Source organism: Halichoerus grypus, chromosome 7 (assembly GCF_964656455.1).
Source record: "Halichoerus grypus chromosome 7, mHalGry1.hap1.1, whole genome shotgun sequence".
NCBI lineage: Eukaryota > Metazoa > Chordata > Mammalia > Carnivora > Phocidae > Halichoerus > Halichoerus grypus.
The window spans coordinates 56,550,964-56,574,283 of record NC_135718.1 but is presented as its reverse complement, the minus strand read 5'-3'; the positions used below and the strand labels follow the sequence as shown (position 1 = coordinate 56,574,283).

At 39.0% G+C, this 23,320-nt stretch overlaps 1 protein-coding gene across 1 annotated transcript in view; it reads right to left on the bottom strand.

Annotated features, from left to right (window-relative positions):
- The window catches only part of DNA2 (DNA replication helicase/nuclease 2), a 47,621-nt gene that overhangs the window by 3,412 nt on the left and 20,889 nt on the right, over positions 1-23,320 (bottom strand). Inside the window, exons 8-19 of the mRNA XM_036113842.2 lie at positions 23,074-23,239; positions 20,632-20,826; positions 18,223-18,453; positions 14,308-14,424; positions 14,119-14,228; positions 13,731-13,840; positions 12,853-13,077; positions 6,542-6,735; positions 6,360-6,449; positions 6,071-6,275; positions 2,280-2,369; positions 1,490-1,672 (exon numbers count right to left, since the gene is read on the bottom strand). Coding sequence (XP_035969735.2) covers positions 1,490-1,672; positions 2,280-2,369; positions 6,071-6,275; positions 6,360-6,449; positions 6,542-6,735; positions 12,853-13,077; positions 13,731-13,840; positions 14,119-14,228; positions 14,308-14,424; positions 18,223-18,453; positions 20,632-20,826; positions 23,074-23,239 — 1,916 coding nt within the window. The remainder of the gene's footprint in view (positions 1-1,489; positions 1,673-2,279; positions 2,370-6,070; positions 6,276-6,359; positions 6,450-6,541; positions 6,736-12,852; positions 13,078-13,730; positions 13,841-14,118; positions 14,229-14,307; positions 14,425-18,222; positions 18,454-20,631; positions 20,827-23,073; positions 23,240-23,320) is intronic.

Sequence of the window (23,320 nt, the reverse complement as noted above, 5' to 3'; positions counted from 1 at the left end):
TGATCCAGAAATTCCACTACTGGGTATTTACCCAAAGAATACGAAAACATTAATTCAAAAGGATGTACGCACCTCTATTGTAGCATTATTTACAATAGCCAAATTACGGAAGCAGCCCAAGTGTCCAACCACAGATGAATAAGGAAGATGTGATATATATATAAAATGGAAAAATACTCAGCATAAAAAAGAATGAAATCTTGCCATTTGCAACAACATGGAAGGATCTAAAGGGTGTAATGCTAAGTGAAATAAGTCAAAGAAAGACAAATATCATATAATTTCACTCATGGAATTTAAGAAACAAAACAAATGAACAAAGAAAAAAGACAAACCAAAAAAAGGACTCTTAACTATAAAGAACAAACTGACGGTTACCAGAGGGAAGTTGGGCGGGGGGCGCTGTGGGTGAAATTGGTGAAGGGGATTTAGAGTACACTTATCATGATGAGCACTGAGTAAAGTATAGGATTTTTGAATCACTATATCTTATACCTGAAATTATAACACTGTATATTAATGATACTGGAATTAAAAAACAAAAAACACCAAATTGTGATTATCTATAAGGGTAAGAACTGAGTAGAAGAGGAACTGGGTAGAAAGGAGACTTCTTACTATATCTTTACAACCATATGAAGGTATCACATAATCAAGAAAAATGAATGAAAAGGAGGTAAACATGCAAAACACAAAACCCGGAATTATATATAAAATTAAAAGTATATCTAAGGAAGAGTCTATGCTTAAAATGCCCCTAACACAACAGCCAAAAGGTGGAAGCAAACCAAATGTCCACTGATGGATGAATAAACAAAATATGCCATATACATGCAATGGAATATTATTCAGCCTTAAAAAGGAACAAAATTCTGATACATAATACAACATGGATGAACCTTGAGGACACCATGCTATATGAAATAAGCCAATTACAAAAGGACAAATACTGGGGCGCCTAGGTGGCTCAGCTGGTTAAACGTCTGCCTTTGGCTCAGGTCATGATCTTGGGGTCCTGGGATCGAGCCCCCACATCAGGCTCCTTGTTCAGTGGGGAGCCTGCTTCTCCCTCTCATTCTGCCCCTCCCCACCGCTTGTGCTCAAGCGCACTCTCTCTGTCTCAAACAAATAAAATCTTAAAAAAAGAAACAAAAAACCCAAAAGAACAAATACTGTATAATTCCACTTATATGAGATGACTATGGTAATCAAATTCAAAGACAGAAAGCAGAATGGCGACTGCCAGGGCCTGGAGGGAGAGGGAACTGGAGGGTTGTTATTCGTGGGTACAGAGCTTCAGTTTTGCAAAATGAAAAAGTACCAGAGATCTGCTGCACAACACCGTGCATATACTTAACACCACTGAACTGTACATTTAAAAACAGTGATGATTTTAAATTTTATATTATGTGGGGTTTTACCACAACCTAAAAAAAAAGAAAAGAAAAAAATGTCCCAAACAAATCAGCAGAAAATACAATGAACTCACAGGTCCATCTTTATTACTTCTAACAAAAGATACCAGAATGATACTTTTGTCTCTTCCTTGGTATTTGTCTACAGTGTTAACTTCGACCATCCTGATAGAAGAATGGAACAATAAATCATTGATGATCTTTAACTGCTGCCTGTAGGGTGCAATGATACCAATATCAGAGGGTTTACATCCAGCCTAAACAGAAAAGAAACACAATGAAAATGAAAATCCTGATTTTTGTTATTTAAGCTTTACTAAATTTATTAAATTACATGTTTACATAATGTGCCTGATTAATGTTTATAACAGATTGCCTTGTTGCAAGGAGTAAATACAATTACTAAATTTGCTCTAAATCTAAATCTATATTTCCTGAGATTTAATAATTTCCTCAAACACTGCTCCCTTGATTTCTATAGATTAATGACAGAATAATGGTTTGCATGCCACTAGAACAGTGCTGCCATAGGGGAAAAAAAAAAGCACAAAGAAATACATTACACTTTCTGCGATCCCTTACACTGAAGTTTCCAATCCCCAATCACACTGATTCAACCCTATATTGACACAATCAGAATTATCTGATGTTACAAAAAATTACCCTAAATGGAAACCCAAAATGCCATTATAAAAAAATTACATCTTTGATAATTTTCCGAAAATAGAACAAAAGCAATCAGGCTTCAGTCCTCTCATGTTAATGAACAAGGATTAATGCTAGGTCTTAAGTTCCTTGCATTCTAACATTGTATTATACTTCATCTTAATATTTATTATCCATCAAAATTAAATTCTAAATTACCTTAATAAAAATAGAGGTCAGGAAAACTATTAGTTTGGCTTCTGTCATATTGCTCACACCACCCTTTTCAACTTGTTCTGGTGCTGGAACCTAAATAGAAAAAAGAGTTGAGTATGGTCAGTACACAGGTAGCCAAAGAGAACACCCCTGTGGACACAAATGAAAAATAAACTTATTTTAAAAGTTGAAGGGACAAGGAAATAAATAAATAAATGTTGAAGGTAAAAGAATTAACAAAAATGAATGACAGTAGTCACCTTTCAGAAAGCCACCTAGAGGAAACCCATCTTAAACATCCTACAGTTCAGATTAAAATCTTTCTAAGAGGGGCATCTGGGTGGCTCAGTTTGTTAAGTGACTGCCTTCAGCTCAGGTCATAATCCCAGGGTCCTGGGATCAAGCCCACATCCCTGCTCAAGCGGGGAGCCTGCTTCTTCCTCTCCCTCTGCCACTCCCCCTGCCTGTGCTCTCCTGCTCTCTGTCAAATAAATAAATAAAATCTTTTTAAAAGATAAAATTTAAAAAATAAAATAAAAAATAAAATCTTTCTAAGAGCCAACCACACACTGGGCTTCACATACTTTACTTTGTTATCCCCTAGTTTACAAGTATCAAAGGTCAGAAAAGATAAGTAACTTGCCCAAGGCCTCACGGTAAATCACATCAGTAGGATTCAAACTTGGATCGGGCTCTACTGTATGTGTTCTTGCCGTTTTCTTGTTGCCTTTCATACAAATAATGGAGCAGATAAAGTTCCCCAGGTTCTAGCATACCTGGTAAAACTCTCTAAGGACTATTTTGCTCCTACATAAGCCTTAAGTAGTCCTGATTATTATTATTATTTATTTTTAACTTTTTAAAGTAGGCTCCATGCCCAACATGGGACTTGAACTCACAACCCTGAGATCAAGAGTTGCACGCTCTACTGATTGAGCCAGGCAAGTACCCAATCTTGATTATCTTTAATACCTTTTATTTGGGGGGCACCTAGGTGGCTCAGTCAGCTAAGCATCTGCCTTCGGTTCAGGTCATGATCTCAGGGTCCTGGGATTGAGCCCTGCGTCACTCCCCACTCAACAGACAGTCTCCTTCTCCCTCTCCCTCTGCTCCTCTGCCTACTTGTGCTCTCTCTCTCAAATAAATAAATCTTTTTTTTTTTTTAATTTATATGAGAGAGAGCGCGTGAGAGAGCATGAAAGGGAGAGAAGAGAGCACATGCAGGGAGGAGGGGTAGAGGGAGACGCAGACTCCCTGACAAGCAGGGAGCCTGATGTGGGACTTGATCCCAGGATTCTGGGATCATGACCTGAGCCATAGGCAGAAGCTTAACCAACTGAGCCACTCAGGCACCCAAATAAATAAAATCTTAAAAAAAAAAAAAAATTTATTTGGAATTCTGATGCTAAGAAAGAAGAAACCTGAGTAGCAAAATCAAAGAATCTGAGTGCTCATTGGTGAGATAAATAATTGTAAATTATAAGTAATAAATTGGAACTGAGGTTTCTAAATGCAGTCATTTGTGAGGTCAGTTTACTGAAAAAATTTCCCTGAGCCCAACTGCCCCTACTTGTTAATCCTTGAACCTGAAATGCTAAGGGCAATATCCAAGAGAATGAAAATTCCATCATGGCACATAGGGTGGGTCCTATTTATTTATTTATTTATTTTAAAGATTTCATTTATTTATTTGACAGAGAGAGAGCACAAGCAGGGGGAGCAGCAGGCAGAGGGAAAGGGAGAAGCAGGATCTCCGCTGAGCAGGGAGCCCGATGCAGGGTTCGATCCCAGGACCCTGGGATCACGACCTGAGCTGAAGGCACCTGCTTAACCAACTGAGCCACCCAGGCGCCCCTATTTATTTATTTATTTTTATTATTATTATTATTTTTTAAGATTTTATTTATTTGACAGAGAGAGACACAGCAAGAGAGGGAACACAAGCAGGGGGAGTGGGAGAGGGAGAAGCAGGCTTCCCGTGGAGCGGGGAGCCCAATGCGGGGCTCGATCTCAGGACCCTGGGATCATGACCTGAGTCGAAGGCAGACGCTCAACGACTGAGCCACCCAGGCGCCCCCCTATTTATTTATTTCTAAAGTAAACTCTGTGCCCAACGTCAGTCTTGAATTCATGACCCTGAGATCAAGAGTTGCATGCTGTACCAACTGAGCCAGCCAGATGCCCCTGCAAGTGGGGCCCTATTTTTAATAACCACCCACCATAATAACAAAAGATATAATTATTTTACAGTAATACGCATACATATAATTGGTCATTTTTTTTAAAGATTTTATTTATTTGCTAGAGAGAGCGAGCACACGCACGCATGCACACTAGCCGGGGGAGTGGCAGGCAGAGGGAGAAGCAGGCTCCCCACTGAGCAGGGAGCCCCATGAGACTTAAGACCCAGGACCCTGGGATCATGACCTGAGCCAAAGACAGACGCTTAACCAACTGAGACACCCAGGCGTCCCTGGTCATTATTTTTTTTCTGGTCATGTAAAGACTTCCAAACCAATGCTGAGAAGCACTACATAAAACAAACTACAGAAATAACAGGGTCAAAACTTCGTTCTTAGTTCCTAGAAATAAGAATCAAGTCATTTAAAGTCCTTGTGAAGAGTTTTGTTTAATGATAAGTTTGTAAGGAGGTCTTTATGTGCATATGTGGAGGCAGGAGGTAATAAATATCTGTACTGTCAGGCTCAATTTTGCTGTGAACCTAAAACTGCTCTAGTAAATAAAGTCTCCATTTGTAAACCCAGCCCTTTGATAACATCAATGCCAATTTCTTTTCTAAGAAATATAATTATACACTTGAGTTCACTTTCTAGCTTTCCTACTTCAAAAGTCAATTCTCACATCTATTAATCCCCAGAATAAACCTCCTTCCAAAGATACTGGCTCTAGAAATAAGTCAATCAGAGAAAGACAGGTATCCTATCATATGACCTCACTGATATGAGGAATTCTTAATCTCAGGAAAGAAACTGAGGGTTGCTGGAGTGGTAGGGGGTGGCAGGGATGGGGTGGCTGGGTGATGGACATTGGGGGAGGGTATGTGCTATGGTGAGCACTGTGAAGTGTGCAGGACTGTTGAATCACAGATCTGTACCTCTGAAGCAAATAATACATTATATGTTAAAAAAAGAAAAAAGAAGACGACGATAGCAGGAGGGGAAGAATGAAGGGGGGGGAATCGGAGGGGGAGACAAACCATGAGAGACTATGGACTCTGAAAAACAAACTGAGGGTTCTAGAGGGGAGGAGGGTGGGCAGATGGGTTAGCCTGGTGATGGGTATTAAGGAGGGCACGTTCTGCATGGAGCATTGGGTGTTATACGCAAACAATGAATCATGGAACACTACATCAAAAACTAATGATGTAATGTATGGTGATTAACATAACATAATAAAAAAAACAAAGATACTAGCTCTATAGAAAGAAAAGATTCTTTTGTGTTGAAGTATAAGAAATACACTAGTTTTGGGGCGCCTGGGTGGCTCAGTTGTTAAGCGTCTGCCTTTGGCTCAGGTCATGATCCCAGGGTCCTGGGATCGAGCCCTGCATCGGGCTCCCTGCTCAGCAGGAAGCCTGCTTCTCCCTCTCCCACTCCCCCTGCTTGTGTTCCCTCTCTCACTGTCTCTCTCTGTCAAAAAATTAAAAAAAAAAAGAAAAGAGCTAGTTTTAACTGAGCTCTATTAAAGCATTTGCTATTAAAAACTGAAGAATTTAAATAACAGGACAAAAGGAGAAAAAACAGAAAATATTCAGGTTTTTTTTTTTTTCTTACCTTGTCTGTATTAAGAAAACAAACAGGATTGTTTGGCTCAAATACTCCAATCATCCAAGGATTTTCAGAATAATCAGCATAAAATTCCAGTTCCAGCTTTACATCTTTAAAGTGAGGTAGGCTGATCACTGCGTTGGCCACTTTGTCTGATCCACACTCCAGCTTTCCTTCATATGTCAGTTTATTACTTAAGGACATAATTTTACTAAGGCAATTACAAAAATAATTTTAGTTTTGGTAGATGAAAATAAACACGAAAATCACTCATAGCTGTCACTCTCACAAATACCTGTTCATTCTGTACTGCACAGTTAATTGTACAACAGCATTCTTATTCTGCTCCAGTCTCTTAAATAAGCTTTCACTCATGCCAAGAGCTCTGTCAACAAATCAAATTCAGGCTTATCAGTGCACTGACATGGTCCCATAAGAAGAATCTAATTTAAAATTAAAATTTCAATGTCTGCTTACCTTGCTTCATGATTTAGCACCAGGGGAGGAAGCTGCTGATGATCCCCCACCAACACAAATCTCCGAGAAAAAAAAAGTGGCCCTAGGCAGACTGGCTGGCTAATTTGAGAGGCTTCATCCACAATACAAAAATCAAAAGTTTTACGAGAAAATATTGGATGGTTTATTCCCATACACGTTGTTGCAACTATACGCTAAGAACAAAGAAAGAAAATAGATGGGTTATCTAACATATCCAAGAAATGTAACTTGTTTTTCCCATATTTTATTTTACTTATTGATTTTAATCTCTACACCCAATGTGGCATTTGAACTCACAACCCCAAGATCAAGAATTGCATGCTCTACCAAATGAGCGAGCCAGGTGCCCCGCCATTTTTTAAATTTAAGGTTCAAAAAGATTCTTGTCCCAAACAACAGGAATCCCCCAATATTATTTAATTCTGAAACATTTATAGTATGCAAAAAAATTTAACTTTTTACTACAAATTGAAAAATCAAGTAAATTCTCTGGACACTCTTAACAATGCTCAAATTTGGATATTTCCAAATGGAAATCTGAAACACTCAAGAGGAAATAAGTTAATTATTTTTTAAGTTTTTATTTATTTAAGCAATCTCTACACCCAATGTAGGGCTCAAACAAGAGTCACATGCTCTTCCAACTGAGCCAGCCAGGCACCCCAATAATTTAATTATTATTAATTTTGTTTTTTAAAAGATTTTATTTATTTACTTGAGAGAGAGTGCAAGAGAGAGAGAGTGGGGGGGGGGGAGCCCGACGCAGGGCTCAATCCCAGAACCCCTGGATCATGACCTCAGCCGAAAGCAGCCACTTAACCAACTAAGCCACTCAGGCGGCCCCAATAATTTATTTTTAAATGTCAATCAGGACTTCACTTCTGGTAAACTGGAGTACTTTTCCTCACTCCTCCCACAAAGTACAACTAAAAACTCTAAACATTATATATAAAACAAACATAAGAACTCTGAAAGGTGGAGAAAAGGTAGACCATCCAGGGACCTTGGGACCGGAGGAACAGTAGTTTGTTCCCTGGGTTTTCTTTGGCCCTCATATATCCCAACTTTGGAGCTGAAGAATTTAACAACCCAGGAATGCCGATGGGCACAGACCAAAGAAAGCTCAAACAAAAGCCAAAGGAACAGAAAAGGAAAGCCTAGTACACAGAAAACTTGTATACAATAGCCACTCTACCCTAACCAAAGACCACAGAAAACACTGTAGTCTTATGCCCCGTTGATGCCAGCAAAGGAACTCCAATATCCTACTGGGGCAATTACAGAGAAGGCCAAGTAGGGAGCCAGGACTTTAATCCCTGCTGAATGATAATAAGCCCCCAATGTCAGTGGAGACCACGTGGGGAACCTAGACTTTCACCCCTATCCAGCAGTAATGAGGAGCCCCTAATCGTTATGTTAAGAGGCCAAATGGGAACTTGCACTTCAACTCCCACCCAGCAGTAATGAGGTGGGGTACCCTCTTGCCCTATCAGACTAGGGTCAGAGGAAGCCAGCTAAAACAGAAGTATTAAATAACATAATGCAAATGTTCAGGTTTCATCATAAAATATACATAACCAGGGGCACCTGGGTGGCTCAGTTGGTTGAGTGTCCAACTGTTGATCTCAGTTCAGGTTTTGATCTCAGGGTTGTCAGTTCAAGCCTGAGTGTGGAGCCTACTTAAAAAAAAAGGGGGGGGGCACCTGGATGGCTCAGTTGGTTAAGCATCTGTCTTTGGCTCAGGTCATGATCCCAGCGTCCTGGGATCAAGTCCCGAGTCGGGCTCCGTGCTTAGCGGAGAGCCTGTTTCTCCCTTTCCCTCTCCCCCTACTTGTGTTCTCTGTCAAATAAATAAAATCTTTTTAAGAAGTACATAGGGGCACCTGGGTGGCTCAGTTGGTTAAGCATCTGTCTTTGGCTCAGGTCATGGTCCCAGGGTCATGGGATTGAGCCCCACATCGGGCTCCCTGCTCAGCCGGGAGCCTGCTTCTCCCTCTCCTACTCCCCCTGCTTGTGTTCCCTCTCTCACTGTGTCTCTCTCTGTCAAATAGAAATAAAATCTTTAAAAAAATAAATAAAAATAAAAAAATACATAAAAAAAAAACATAACCGGGAAGATCTCAAACTGAATGAAAAAAAGACATGCAATAGATGCCAACACCAAGGATGTCAGAGATGTTAGAATTGTGGGACAAAGATTTTATTGTTTTTAAGTTCATTTTTATTTTTTTAGTAATCTCTACACCCATTGTGGCACTCGAACTCATGACCCCAAGATCAAGAGTATATAACAAAGATTTTAAAGCAGCCATGATAAAAATGTTTCACTGAGCAACTATGAACATAGTTGAATCAAATAAAAAATAGACAGTCTCAACAAAGAAACAGAGCATAAAAGAAAAAGCAAATGGAAATTTTAGAACTGAAAATATAACTGAAATTTTATTTATTTATTCATTTATTTATTGTTAAAGATTTTATTTATTTATTTGACAGAGGGAGACACAGCGAGAGAGGGAACACAAGCAGGGGGAGTGGGAGAGGGAGAAGCAGGCTTCCCGCCGAGCAGGGAGCCCAACACAGGGCTCGAACCCAGGACCCTGGGATCATGACCTGAGCCGAAGGCAGACGCTTAACAACTGAGCCACCCAGGCGCCCCAAACCTATTGTTTTTATCCATATTTTTGCTTACTATGTTCTGCTCTCCTGATGTTCCAAATTTCTGTTCTTTTATCATTCCCCTTCTGTTTAAAGATCTTCCTTTACCCATTCTTTTAGGGTAGTAGGGCAACTGGCAACAAATTCCCTTCGTTTCCCTCTCCCTCTGCCTGCTGCTCTGCCTGCTTGGGCTCTCTCTCTGTCTGTTTCTCTGTCAAATAAATAAATAAATAAAATCTTCAAAAAAAATAGGTTTTTCATTTCTTCCAAATTATATTTGATGGTTGAAGCAAAAATTAGAACACAGTCTGACGTAGTCTATGTAGGAAAAATATTAAGACAATCATGAACAGGAGAAGATAAGGGACATAAATGGAAGTGACCTTTCTAACTTCACAAGCTCACTAGTAAAATGACAAAATCAATGAACTATAAGTTATATATATATATAGTATAATGCACAGAGCAACAGAGCATCCACTAAAAGCTATTCAAAGTGATCACTCAAAAACACTACAGAGAAATCAAAATGGAATTCTAAAAAATGTCCAAGTAAGCAATAAGGCAGGAAAAAGAAAACAGAATCAAAAAAGAGAGGGGCGCTTGGCTGCCTCAGCCGGTAGAACATGTGACTCTTGATCTCAGGGTTGTGAGTTTGAGCCCCACGATGGGTGTGGAGATTACAAAAACAAAACAAACAACAACAACAAAAACCATAGGAAACATAAAACAAAAAATAAAATGGCAGACTTAAGCCCTAACATGTATCAATACTTATGACGAATATAAATGGTCTATATGTACCATGTACCTTTTAAAAGACAGGGATCAAAACAATTAAAAAACAGATTGGCAGAGTAGCTAAAAAACATTATCCAGATATCTACTTTATACAAGAAAGTCACTTCAAATTTAATGATATTGGCATATTAATAATTAAAGGATGGAGGATCACATTGATAGATTTTCTTGCTGAATGATCCTTACATCATGGGAATAAATCCTACTTGTTCACAGCATACAAACCTTCTAATACACTGCTAAATTTGATTTGTGAATATACTGTTGAGAATGTTTGCATCAGTCAAATATGCCCAATGGGTGTTTTTTTTTAGTATTTACTTATTTAAGTAATCTCTACACCCAATGTGGGGTTCAAACGCATGACCCCAAGATCAAGAGTCACATAATCTTCCAACTAAGCCAGCCAGGCGCCATGGGTTTTTTAACACAGGTGCAAAAGCAGCTCAGTGGAGGGATGAATGGTTTTTCAAGGAGTGGTGCTGTAACAACTGGACATCAATAGGCAAAAAAATGCACCTTGACCTAAGTCTCACACATCATATAAAAATAATGGTCACAGACTTAAATGTAAAACTTAAAAGTGTAAAACTTTTAGAAAAAAAACACAGGAGAAACTTTCAGCATCTAGAGGTAGAGTTTTTAAACTTGACACTGAAAGCAGAATGCATGAAAGTAAAAAATTTATATACTACACTCTATCAAAATTAAAACCTTTTCTACTGCAAAGGCTCCTGTGAGGAACATGAAAAAAAAAAAAACTACAGAGTGGGAGAAAACATTCAAAAATATATCCATTAAAGGACTAACATCTAGAACATATAAAGAACACTCAAAACTCAACAGTAAAAAAAAAAAATCCAAATGGGCAACAGACAGAAAGAGACATTTCACTGAAGAAGATACAGAGAAGCAAATAAGCACATGAAAACATCAATAATCATCATTAGGGATATGCAAATTAAATTCACAATGAGGTATCATTATATACCTATATACCATAACGTCCAAAATGAAAAACAGTAACTCCACCAAATGCTGACAAGGATCACTCATACATTGCTGGTGGGAATGTGGAATGTTACAGCTGCTTTGGAAAACAGTTTGGTAGATTTTTTTTTTTTTTTAAGATTTTATTTATTTAGGGGTGCCTGGGTGGCTCAGTCATTAAGTGTCTGCCTTCGGCTCAGGTCATGATCCCAGGGTCCTGGGATCGAGCCCCACATTGGGCTCCCTGCTCAGCGGGAAGCCTGCTTCTCTCTCTCCCACTCCCCCTGCTTGTGTTCCTTCTCTCGCTTTGTCTCTGTCAAATAAATAAATAAAATCTTAAAAAAAAAAAAAAAAGATTTTATTTATTTATTTGACAGAGAGAGAGAGCACACAGTCAGGGGGAGCGGCAGGCAGAGGCAGAGGGAGAAGCAGGCTCTCTGCCGAGCAAGGAGCCCGATGAGGGACTCCATCCCAGGACCCTTGGATCATGACCTGAGCAGAAGGCAGACGCTTAACTGAGTGAGCCACCCAGGCGCCCCAAAAATAAAATCTTTAAAAAATAAAAATAGGGGCACCTGGGTGGTTGTTAAGCATCTGTCTTCAGCTCAGGTCATGATCCCAGGGTCCTGGGATTGAGCCCTGCATCCGGCTCCCTGCTCTGCAGGGAGCGTGCTTCTCCCTCTCCCACTCCCCCCTGCTTGTGTTCCTGCTCTCGCTCTCTCTAATAAATAAATAAAATCTTAAAAAATAAATAAATAAAATACAAATAAAAACTTCCCAGAAAAATGTAAACATTAAATAATAAAATAAAAACTTCTATATCACAGTCTCAAAGTCTAGAAATACCTATCATTAGACTATTCACGTACCATTGCTTTGAATTCAAACTGGCTAAAAAATCCTGATTATTAGTAGTTTTCTAGGTGTGATATTATAATAATACATGTTTGGTCTTCCTCTGGGTTCCTGACACAGAGCTCCTAAAACCTTTAGAATTTCGGTAGTGTTAGGGGTGAGAGGATTATCTTTTGTTATTCATAGTAAATCCCTTGCAACCATACCTGCATTTATGCTAATGAGAGGATGGGAGTTGGTTGTCAGAGGAACCAATCTAGAGATTAAAGGGTTAGAACTTTCAGCCCCATCCCAACCCCGACCCCTCTACTTAGGGAAGGGTAGAGGGGATAGGGATTGAGCTAATCACCAACCACCAAATCAATGATTTAATCAATTGTGCCTACATGATGGAATCTCCATAAAAACCCTAAACAAAGGGGTTCAGAGAGCTTCCGGGGTTGGTGAACACATCATGGTGCTGGGAGGGTGGTTCATCTGGAGAGGGTATAGAAGCTCCATATCCCTTTCCACATTCCTAACCCTATGCATCTCTTCCATTTGGCTGTTCCTGAATTGCATCCTATATAATACATCTTGAATTCTGTGAGCCATTCTAGCAAATTTTCGAACTGTAGGATGGGGTCATGGGAACCCTGATTTATGGCTGGTTGTTCTGATGCACAGGAGGCCCCGGACATAACTGAGAACTGAAGTGGGTGGTGCAACCTTATTAAGGGGCTGAGCCCTAAGCTGTGGAATCTGCACTAACTCCGCTAGTGTCAGAAGTGTTGTGAGTAGAGAGAAACAAGCATTTTCCATAATTAGGATATTTTAAACTAGGAGATGGGAGCCCTGAATAATAAACCAGAAACCTCATTTCAGTTCAAAAGCAAACAGCAAACTATAAATTAATAAAACTGGTCAATGTGACTGAATTCCCCAGAATGTTTCTCCACTCAGTCTGGCTACTCAGGCTGGTGTTATTATGCAATAATAGTACTTACGTGACTATTGTAGAGTTCTTCCAGAAGAGCTAAAGATTTAATGGACTTGGATCTGCAAATTTCCTCCTCTGTGAATTTCTGGATGTCTTGATGTACCTTCTGAGTCTGACCCAAACGCAAAAATCCTATTTTAAACTTTGCTAACTTCAAAAGAATATTGTCAACAGCAGAGTGTGTATAGCTGGTCAACAAAACACTAAAACCACAGGCATAGAGAATTCTTACCTAATAATGAATAAAAGAAAGGAAAATAACATTACTTTTAATTCCAGATATTAACATGCTTATATTTTTCAAATAGAATCAGAAAACTTAATAGGAAGCGTATCTTAGAGTTGAGCCAAAGTAAATATTTAAAAAATTATAAAGGCAAAATGTTTTATGAAAATCCCATGGCATTATCTTATTAATTAGTGATATGTTAAAATATATTATTAGTAATAATAAAATTGAGTACAAAATACAAACTTTGAATAGTGCCTGGCACACAGTATCAATCAATCAATATTTCTTGCCATCATTATGATTATTCTAAGATTAGCACAGAAATTTACTGACATGGAAAAAAAAATCCCAGAAAAATCTATTTCAACACCTCTGTATAATTTATTATTTTTTTAAGGCAAGGAAAACATACAATGATACACATGCCCCCAAATGAAAAAGATCTCAGAGAATCCTAAATGCAAGAAACCTACAACATGATTACAACTTTTTGTGACTTAGCTTTTTATATTTCTCATGTCCTTCTAAAAGGTTAATGTGAAATAAAGCCTTTTGATTTAAAATTCAGCCCTTTTGATAGAAAACATCACATTCTCCGAACTGAGAAGCTGATTTAAATCGTTAGTTTCTAAGCAAAAGAATAATAACCTTACAAGAGTACATATCGTGGTTGTTTTTCCTGTTCCAGGCATACCCACGATGAGTGTGTAGTCTTTTGAAAGAAGTACCTTTTTCATTGCTTGCCTCTGAGGTTTATTCAAGCCTACATTTAAATTTAAAAATAACAGGAAAAAAAATGCTGGATTTCAATGAGCAAATTATAAGAAAAGCAGCCTCTATTCAAGTCTGTTCTTCAATACGTCTTTTTAAAGTAAGAAAATGTCATGGTGATTAAAGTATATATGTAAACTACTTCCCAAGAGAATCTGTCTAAAAATTATAAGTTTAATAAGTTATAAAACTGCTAGACTAGAATGTACTTTGAATTATAAATACAACCAAGAACAATCAATGGAAGGAGACATGCTGATTATCACATACCTTTTAGAATGCAGGCAACTGTATCCTTTGCATCATATGGAAGAACAGAACTGAGGTAGGATATAAAGTGAGGTTCACGAAAGTCAATGATTAAATCTCGAAGTTTTTGGCTGAAAAGAAAAAAAAATGTTTTTAGTAATATTCCTTAGGAAAGTGGGGTAAATTTCAGATTCACTCATTGTTACAAACCTGACACAAGTATTTTCCATCAATTTAGAAAGATTTCCTAAGGGAGTATCTATATTACAAGTTTTTTCTTCCTGGTCCAATCTGAACAAAGTTGATTCTGGGAGTACTGACAAGTTCCTAAAACAGTGAAACAGATGTACATGAATGTTTTTCATTTAACATGGTCAGTTGGTCTGTATAAGAAATACATTGCTGTGTGAAGCCTGGGTGGCTCAGTCGGTTAAGCACCTGCCTTCGGCTCAGGTTATGATCCCAGGTCTTGGGATCAAGTCCCACATCAGGCTCCTGGCTCAGCAGGGAGCCGGCTTCTCCCACTTCTCCTCCCCCTGCTCGTGCTCTCTCTCTCTGACAAATAAATAAATAAACTCTTTAAAAAAAAAAAGAAATACATTGCTGTTTGCTAAAAGAATAAATGAGTCAGAATAGCTATTAAAATGGCTACCAGGCCCTAATTCATACTTGCCAATCAGACAAATAAGAATGGTGGACTGGCAGAAAAGTGAGAAAATAGGGCACAAGACACTAAGGTCAAAGCAATTATTCAGGAACCTACAACACTGCTGGCAATTCACTAGGCCTCGCTTTGCAATCTAGCCTGGGCTCATCACCCTCAGGAGGATCCTGAGCACATGGCCCCTCTCTCCTCCAGTCTGGAGCACAGGTCTCTTTCCTGATGCCTTCTCCCACTCCTCCTCCAGCTCCTAAAATCCCGGAGTTCCCTAGGGTCCCTTCCCTGGTCCTCTGTACTGCTCTTTCTTGTCATTTCCCCTTTGGTTCTATGCCCTCATATAGCTCTAAATCCCAAATCTACATCTTGAGACCTGACCCCACATTCCTTTTCCACCTGGTTGCTCAGCCAAGCTTCAGGTTTGGATATCCAGCAGGCAACAAGATCTTTCCACTTGGTCAAAACCCAGGCTATGAAAGCTCAATACATTCAAAACTGAACAAATCTTCATCCCCGCTGAACCTCATCCTCATTCTGTGGGTCTGATGCCAGTCAATAGCACTTGCCTCTACACCACTGCCTTATCCTTCCCTCTCCCTTCCTCTCATCCTCTTCCCAAACTCCATATCCAATCAGCATGCAAATGTCAGCCCATTTTACTTTCTAAATACTTCTCAAAATCACTCCATCCTCTCTGCCAAAGCTACCTCGCCCTCAATCACCGCTAGCCTGGGCCACTACAAGTTTCCTGGTTTCTATGCTTTCAGTTTCATCTCTATTAATTAACTATTCTTCACAATGCATTCACAGAAAAATGCAAATCCGATTATTATCACTCTTCTGTTTAAAACTCTTCAATACATCTGAATAGTCACAACTTAACATGGTATATAAGACCTTCTATGAACTAACCTCCCCAATCACACTCCCTTCTTCATCTTTTACATTCCTGCACTTTTCTGAACATTCCACCTCATACCGTATCACACCATCATGTCTTTATTATGCACCACGTTCCTCTGTCTAGCATACTCTTCTCACACTGTCACCAGGCTAATTATTCCACCGGGTGAAGATCCAGAATGACCTTTTTCAAAAGCTTTCCCTAAGCCTTCTAAACTTCAGTTCAATGCCTCTCATCTATGTTCTCTTCAATTCAAACATTTGTCATATTAGACCAGAAATATTTTTATTGGGGCGCCTGGGTGGCTCAGTCGTTAAGCGTCTGCCTTCGGCTCAGGTCATGATCCTAGGGTCCTGGGATCGAGCCCCGCATCGGCCTCTCTGCTCGGCGGGAAGCCTGCTTCACCCTCTTCCATTCCCCCCTGCTTGTGTTCCCTCTCTCGCTGTCTCTCTCTCTGTCAAAATAAATAAATAAAATCTTTAAAAAAAAAAAAAAAAAAAGAAATATGTTTATTTGTCTACCCACAAGATTATAAGCTCCTCAAGGATTTGCAAAGCAGGATACACACTAAATAAATAACTGCAAGCTACTGCAGGAAATCCTAACAGATAAAAGAATTACTATGGCTCATATTCCCACATCATGAAATCTAGACTAGGGCTGGCTGTGGCCAAACTAGAATTACTGACTGGTAGAGAACAAGCCTGGACACATCCAGGGCAGTTACCCAGAAGTCACTGCATCCCAATTGCTGCTCTCCATCCATTAAGATATGGCGAGGCATGGCCTGCACTTAAAAGTAAGGAAGGCTGGGAGTGCAGGAAGAGGGGAACGTAGATATTAGTGAGCATGGATAGTAGTCTCAACCACAAATGTTCATATCAACTATTTTATTTATTTAATATTTTTCTTTAAATGAACTCACTTTAACAAAGATAAATATACTTTATGTCGCAACTATAAATGGAAAAAAATGTTTTTTAAAAAGATTTTATTTTTAAGTAATCTCTACACCCAACATGGGGCTCGAATCCACAACCCTGAGATCAAGAGTTGCATGCTTGACTGACTGAGCCAGCCAGGCGCCCCAAAACGGTTCTTTTTAGAAGGAAAAAATGAAATGGTGAGTGCCCAGAGGGCTACAAATAAGCTTCAAGGCTAACGGGATCTAGCCTGCTGCCATTCACGTGTTGGTGACAGCTAGATAAGATTATGTCCACATTAGCGTTACAAAAACAGAATATACTAAACAAAAGTTGAGCAGTTTGGTAGTTCCTCAAAATGTTAAACTCAAAATTAGTACACGACCCAGCAATTCCATTAGTAGGTATCCACAAAGGAAAATAAAAATATATTCACATAGGGGCGCTTATGGGGGCTCAGATGGTTAAGCATCCAACTCTTGATTTTGGCTCAAGCCATGATCTCAGGGTCCTGGGATTAAGCCCATGTTGAGCTCTGTACTCAGCAGGGAATCTGCTTCTCTCTCTCCCTCTGCCCCTCCCCTCACTTGCACTCTCTCACTCTAAAATAAATAAATCTCTCTCTATATATATTCACATAAATATGTGTATGTGACTATTTATAGCAACACTAGCCATAACACCCAAAAAGTAGAAACAACTCAAATGTCCATCAGCTGGTGAATGGATGAGCAAAATGTGGCCTATCCACATAATGGAATATTATTCAGCCATAAAGAAATAAGGTACTGGGGCACCTGGGTGGCTCAGTCGTTAAACATCTGCCATCGGCTCAGGTCATGATCCCAGGGTCCTGGGATCGAGCCCCGCATCGGGCTCCCTGCTCTGCAAGAAGCCTGTTTCTCCCTCTCCCACTCCCCCTGCTTGTGTTCCCCCTCTCGCTGTCTCTCTCTCTGTCAAATAAATAAAATATAAAAAAAAAAAAGAAAGAAAGAAAGAAAAAAAGAAATAAGGTACTGATAAATGCCAAAACACAGATGAGCCTCAGAAACATTATGCTAAGTAAAAGAAGCTAGCAAAACAAAACAAAACAAAACAAAAAACCATATGGTTCTAGTTATATGAAATACCCAGAAGAGGGGCACCTGGGTGGCCCAGTGGGTTAAGGGTGTGCCTTCGGCTTGGGTCATGATCCCAGGCTCCTGGGATAGGGCCCCACATCGGGCTCCCTGCTCAACGGGAAGTCTGCTTCTTCCTCTCCCTCTGCTCCTCACCCTGCTCCTTCTCTCCCTTATTCACTCTCTCTCAAAAAAAAAAAAAGAACAGTATGCTAAGTAAAAAAAAAGCCAGTCACAGAAGACCATATATGATCCCATTTCTATGAAATGTTCAGAATAGGCATATCTACAGAGACAGAAAGGAAAGTGGTGATTGCCTAGAGCAGGGGGAATGAATACCAAAGGGTACAAGGGTTCTTTCTGGGGTGATGAAAATATTCTAAAAGTGATTTTGGTGATGGCTGCACAACTCTTAAGAATATACTAAAAATGATGAATAATGGTTTAAATGAATAAACTGTGTATAGTATGCAATTTACATATCAATAAAGCTGTTACCCCACCAAAGGAACATTTCATTACCTGTCTAATAAACAGGTTACTGATGTCATGTTAATCTCCTTCACATATCCCCTAGACAAAGCAAACAGTGTTCTCTCTTCTCCACTTAAAATAATTCTATCACCTGCCATTAGATTTGTGACAGGAATGTCACCATTTTTACGTTGAAAATTATGTAAATATTGTCCATCACAAACTGTCTTAACACATTCTGTTCTAAGCAGGTTTCCAATGCAGTTGCCACTCTCCTCCCTATGAAACAGAAAGAAAGACAGAGAAAGCTTCCACTTACATCATATATATAAATACTATATTTGCATTTTTCCACAATTTACTTGTTCATCTGGCCCCTGAAAGCTATAATGCTAATACTGAGTCATTCATTTTTACGTTTTCCACAATCTACACTAAAGTGTTAGAAATGCTAAGGAAGGGGCACCCGGGTGGCTCAGTCATTAAGCGTCTGCCTTCGGCTCAGGTCATGATCCCAGGGTCCTGGGATCAAGCCCCACATCAGGCTCCCTGCTCGGCCGGGAGCCTGCTTCTCCCTCTCCCACTCCCCCTGCTCGTGTTCCCTCTCTAGCTCTCTCTCTCTCTGTCAAATAAATAAATAAAATCTTAAAAATAAATAAATAAATAAATAAATAAAAGAAATGCTAAGGAAACATTCTATTAGTTATAAAATAATCTCTCATCAAAAGATCTCTAGACAAGTGCTAGGGAGCATATCCCCTGTTGCACCCACAGGCTGGGATCTCCAAACAACATGTGTATCAGCACTTTGAACCTTGAATGACACCCCTACTTCTATGCTGATACACATAATATTACAGAAGACAAATGGTAATATTTTTCCTGAACTTAATGTGAAGAAAATAAGTACTTATTTCTTTTGTATTTACAAGAGGATTTATAATTATTGTTATTAAAATAATGGCAAGCAAATTGATAATTCCACTGCTTCTAAGAAATAAGTATTAAGCATTTACAATCTCTCAGGCACTACTATTAAATACAACTTCAGAAGCTTGTTGGCATGTACACTTGATATATTCCCTGTACTTACGTGGTCTATCAAAAACGACTTAAATTTTATCCACTGTAATGATCCCTTGTGTTAAAATTTACTATTAAGGAAATAATGATCCAATTATTTCTAAAGTCACATTAAAATCAATATTCATTCTGGAAAGTTTTAAGTAAGTGGATCAAAAGCAATGAAATACTACAGAAAGAAAAAAACTGGGGTGCCTGGGTGGCTCAGTCAGTTAAGTGGCTGCCTACGGCTCAGGTCATGATCCCAGGACCCTGGAATTGAGTCCCGCATCAGGCTCCCTGCTCAGTGGGGAGTCTGCTTCTCCCTCTCCCCGTGCTGTGCTCTCTCTTGCTCTCTGTCAAATAAATAAATAAAATCCTTAAAAACAAAAAAAGAAAAATACTATGCAAAGATATACAAAATTACTTCTTTATAAGCAACTTGTAAAAAAAAAAAGAACTCTATAGGAAACAAACAGGGTTGCTGGAGGCGAGGTGTGTGGGGGGATGGGGTAACTGGGTGATGAGCATTAAGGAGGGCACTTGATGTAATGAACACTGGGTGCTATAGGCAACTAATGAATCACTAAACTCTACCTTTGAAACTAAAAAATTTTCTAATTTTTAAATTACAAAAAAATTTTTTTTTTTTTTTTTTTTTTTTTTTAAAGATTTTATTTATTTATTTGACAGAGAGAGACACAGCGAGAGAGGGAACACAAGCAGGCGGAGGGAGAGGCAGAAGCAGGCCTCCCGTGGAGCAGGGAGCCCGATGCGGGGCTCGATCCCAGGACCCTGGGATCATGACCTGAGCCGAAGGCAGATGCTTAACGGCTGAGCCACCCAGGCGCCCCCAAAAAAATTTTTTAAATAAAATAGATCTCACAAAATAAAAGATGGACCAACTTTAGAAAATGTGGATCTGTATCAAAACACTGAAAATATAAACTTTTTAAAGACTAGTATTTAGGGGTGCCTGGGTGGCTCAGTCAGTTAGGTGTCTGCCTTCGGCTCAGGTCATGGTCCCAGGGTCCTGGGATTGAGCCCCACATCGGGCTCTCTGCTCAGCGGCGAGCCTGCTTCTCCCTTTCCCTCTGCCCGCCACTTCCCCTGCTTGTGCGCTCTCTCTCTCTCTGACAAATAAATAAACAAAATCTTAAAAAAAAAAAAGTTTAAAAAAAAAGATTTCTCAAGACATATTTAACCTACTGAAAATAAAAATAGTGCTCTACTTAGAAACAATTCCTTGACAGCCATCTAGAGTTGGCATGAATATATGAAATCACACATCTCTGACAGGATATCATGTATACTGTATTTTTCATGAATTCCAAATACCATTCCATTAGGTAATCCAAATTACTTAAGTTTTACTGTATTAGATGGACCACTTACATTTCTGAAGCACGCATTAACCATATATGTTGGTGATTCTTTTTATTATCCTTTGATTGTGACTCCAGGGTTAACATTAGACACCAAAGGCTGAAATACTCCAAGTGTGTAAGCTTTAGATGTTGGGTTTCTTCTTTTATTTTGGGCAGCATGCCAATCGGGACTGAACTGTCATCCATCTGTTGTTCAACAGCTCTAAAGAGATGTATATAAAACATTTTACTGGCTAGCTATAAAAATGAAGTTATTTCTAAAATAAGCATACATACATGATGATCACTGTAACTTATAACCACAGGTCCTAATTTTCTTTAAAAGTCATTTCAACATTTTATAAGCCAAATGGCTTTTTACAAAACGAAATGCTAAAGAAACCGAGTATAGCATTATTTTGCCTTTAAGGACTATAACCCTAATAGCTACTTAAATTTGGTATACTCTAGTTTTCATTACTATAATGGTAGCAAGTCTCGGCTTTTTGTACAACTGCATTTCTCAAAATCACAATATTTGTACATCCAGCTCTGGGCCATTAGAAAGTCAACATAAAAACATGGAGAATTATGTGGAATATCAATTGTGCTTAATACAAAATTTCTGAATTTTTATATAGAAACAATTATGTTATAGGATAGCATACAAAACAGAGAATAAAATAAGATTTCAAAAAATGTGCTTGTACTATAGGCCCAAACTTCCCATAGTTCATTGTCCTCTGCATTAAGAGATCATTTATTTTATATAATACTTTGAGGGCACCTGGGTGGCTCAGATGGTTAAGCGTCTGCCTTCCGCTCAGGTCATGATCCCAGGGTCCTGGGATTGAGTCCCACATCAGGCTCTCTGCTCCTTGGGAGCCTGCTTCTCCCTCTGCCTCTCTCTCTCTGTCTCTCATGAATAAATAAATAAAATCTTTAAAAAAAAAAAGATACAGACTCTTTGGGGCACCTGAGTGGCTCAGTCGTTAAGCGTCTGCCTTCGGCTCAGGTCATGGTTCCAGGGTCCTGGGAGCCCCGCATCAGGCTCCCGGCTCCACGGGAAGCCTGCTTCTCCCTCTCCTACTCCCCCTGCTTGTGTCCCCTCTCTCGCTATGTCTCTCTCTGTCAAATAAATAAATAAAATCTTAAAAAATAACAATAATAATAATACTTTGAAAAGTCCTTTTTGGGAATTTTTAGGCTGAACTGGAACTTTGGTCTTGATTTTATCTTATTTCCTTCTCTGTATTTACATCTAACTACTTTTTTGTGTCCTTCAAAACTTTCACTGGCCTATGAAGGTATAAATACAAATGACTGGTCTTAAGACAGCTAATAAACTTCCCACATGTAGAAAAATAGACATATAGGCCCCTGGCTGACTCAGTCAGTGGAGCATGCAATTCTTGATCTTGGGACTGTAAGTTAGAGCCCCATGTTGGGTATGGAGATCACTTAAAAAAAAAATCTTGGGGCGCCTGGGTGGCTCAGTCGGTTACGCTCTGCCTTCAGCTCAGGTCATGATCTCAGGGTCCTGGGATCGAGTCCCACGTTGGGCTCCCTGTTCAGTGGGGAGACTGCTTCTCCCTCTCACCCCTGTTCTCTCTCACTCTCAAATAAATAAAATCTTAAAAAAAAAAATCTTAAAAAAAGAAGAAAAGAAAAATAAACATATATAAACAGAAAGACAAGTCTGTTGAATCATATCAAACTGTCTGTCTGGAAGAACCAATTTCCTTGCTTTTAACTACACAAGGCATAAAATTAAAATAGTAACTAAGAAATAGAAGAATTCTTAAAGTATCACTTAGAAAAGCTGTATAATATTTAAAATTCCTATACTAGTTCCATTTTTTTTTTTTTTAAGATTTCTTTATTTTTGGGACACCTGGGTGTCTCAGTTGGTTAAGCATCTGCCTTCAGCTCAGGTCATGATCCCAGGGTCCTGGGATCGAGTCCCGCATTGGGCTCCTTGCTCAGCAGGGAGCCTGCTTCTCCCTCTGTCTGCTGCTCCCCTTGCTTGTGCTCTCTCTCTCTCTGACAAATAAAAGAAAAAAAATTTAAAGATTTTTTTATTTTTAAGTTACACTCTACATGGGGTTCAAACTTAAAACCCTGAGATCAAGTCACATGCTCCCCCAAATGAGCCATCCAGATGCCCCTATACTACCCTCTTCTTAACCAGATGCCAGTAAGTCCTAAAATTATTTCATTTCCCCAGAAACTATGTGCATCAAGATTAAAATAACCACTTTTGGAAAAAGTTTAAAAAGCATTCTGTCATTCCCCAAGGAAATACGCTGGTTACAAAATATGAACTGTGTTTTTTTTAATATACCATTCATTTTAAAAATACTACCCACAAAGAAAAATCACTAAAATGAAATCATCAGTGCCAGACCAGACAACAAAGTTAAATCATTTTGAGTTGAGTAAACATAATTTTGGAAGACAATGTTTTTACCTGCTATAAAGAACACAGTTGCCAATTTGTGAACAATATTTACAAGTTTGCTGGTCCTCAATTATTTGTGGCAAAGGAGCAAGCTTTGTCTTCTCCTTTTCAATAGCAGATTTGCTAATACGGTGAAGCAAAGAGAATGCCATCTGGTTTCTTAGCCTTAATAATTCTATGGAAAAAAAAGGTGGGGATGTGTTTAAGAATTAAATTTATTATATATCTTTCTCATGTAAAACTTTCAGATTTAAAA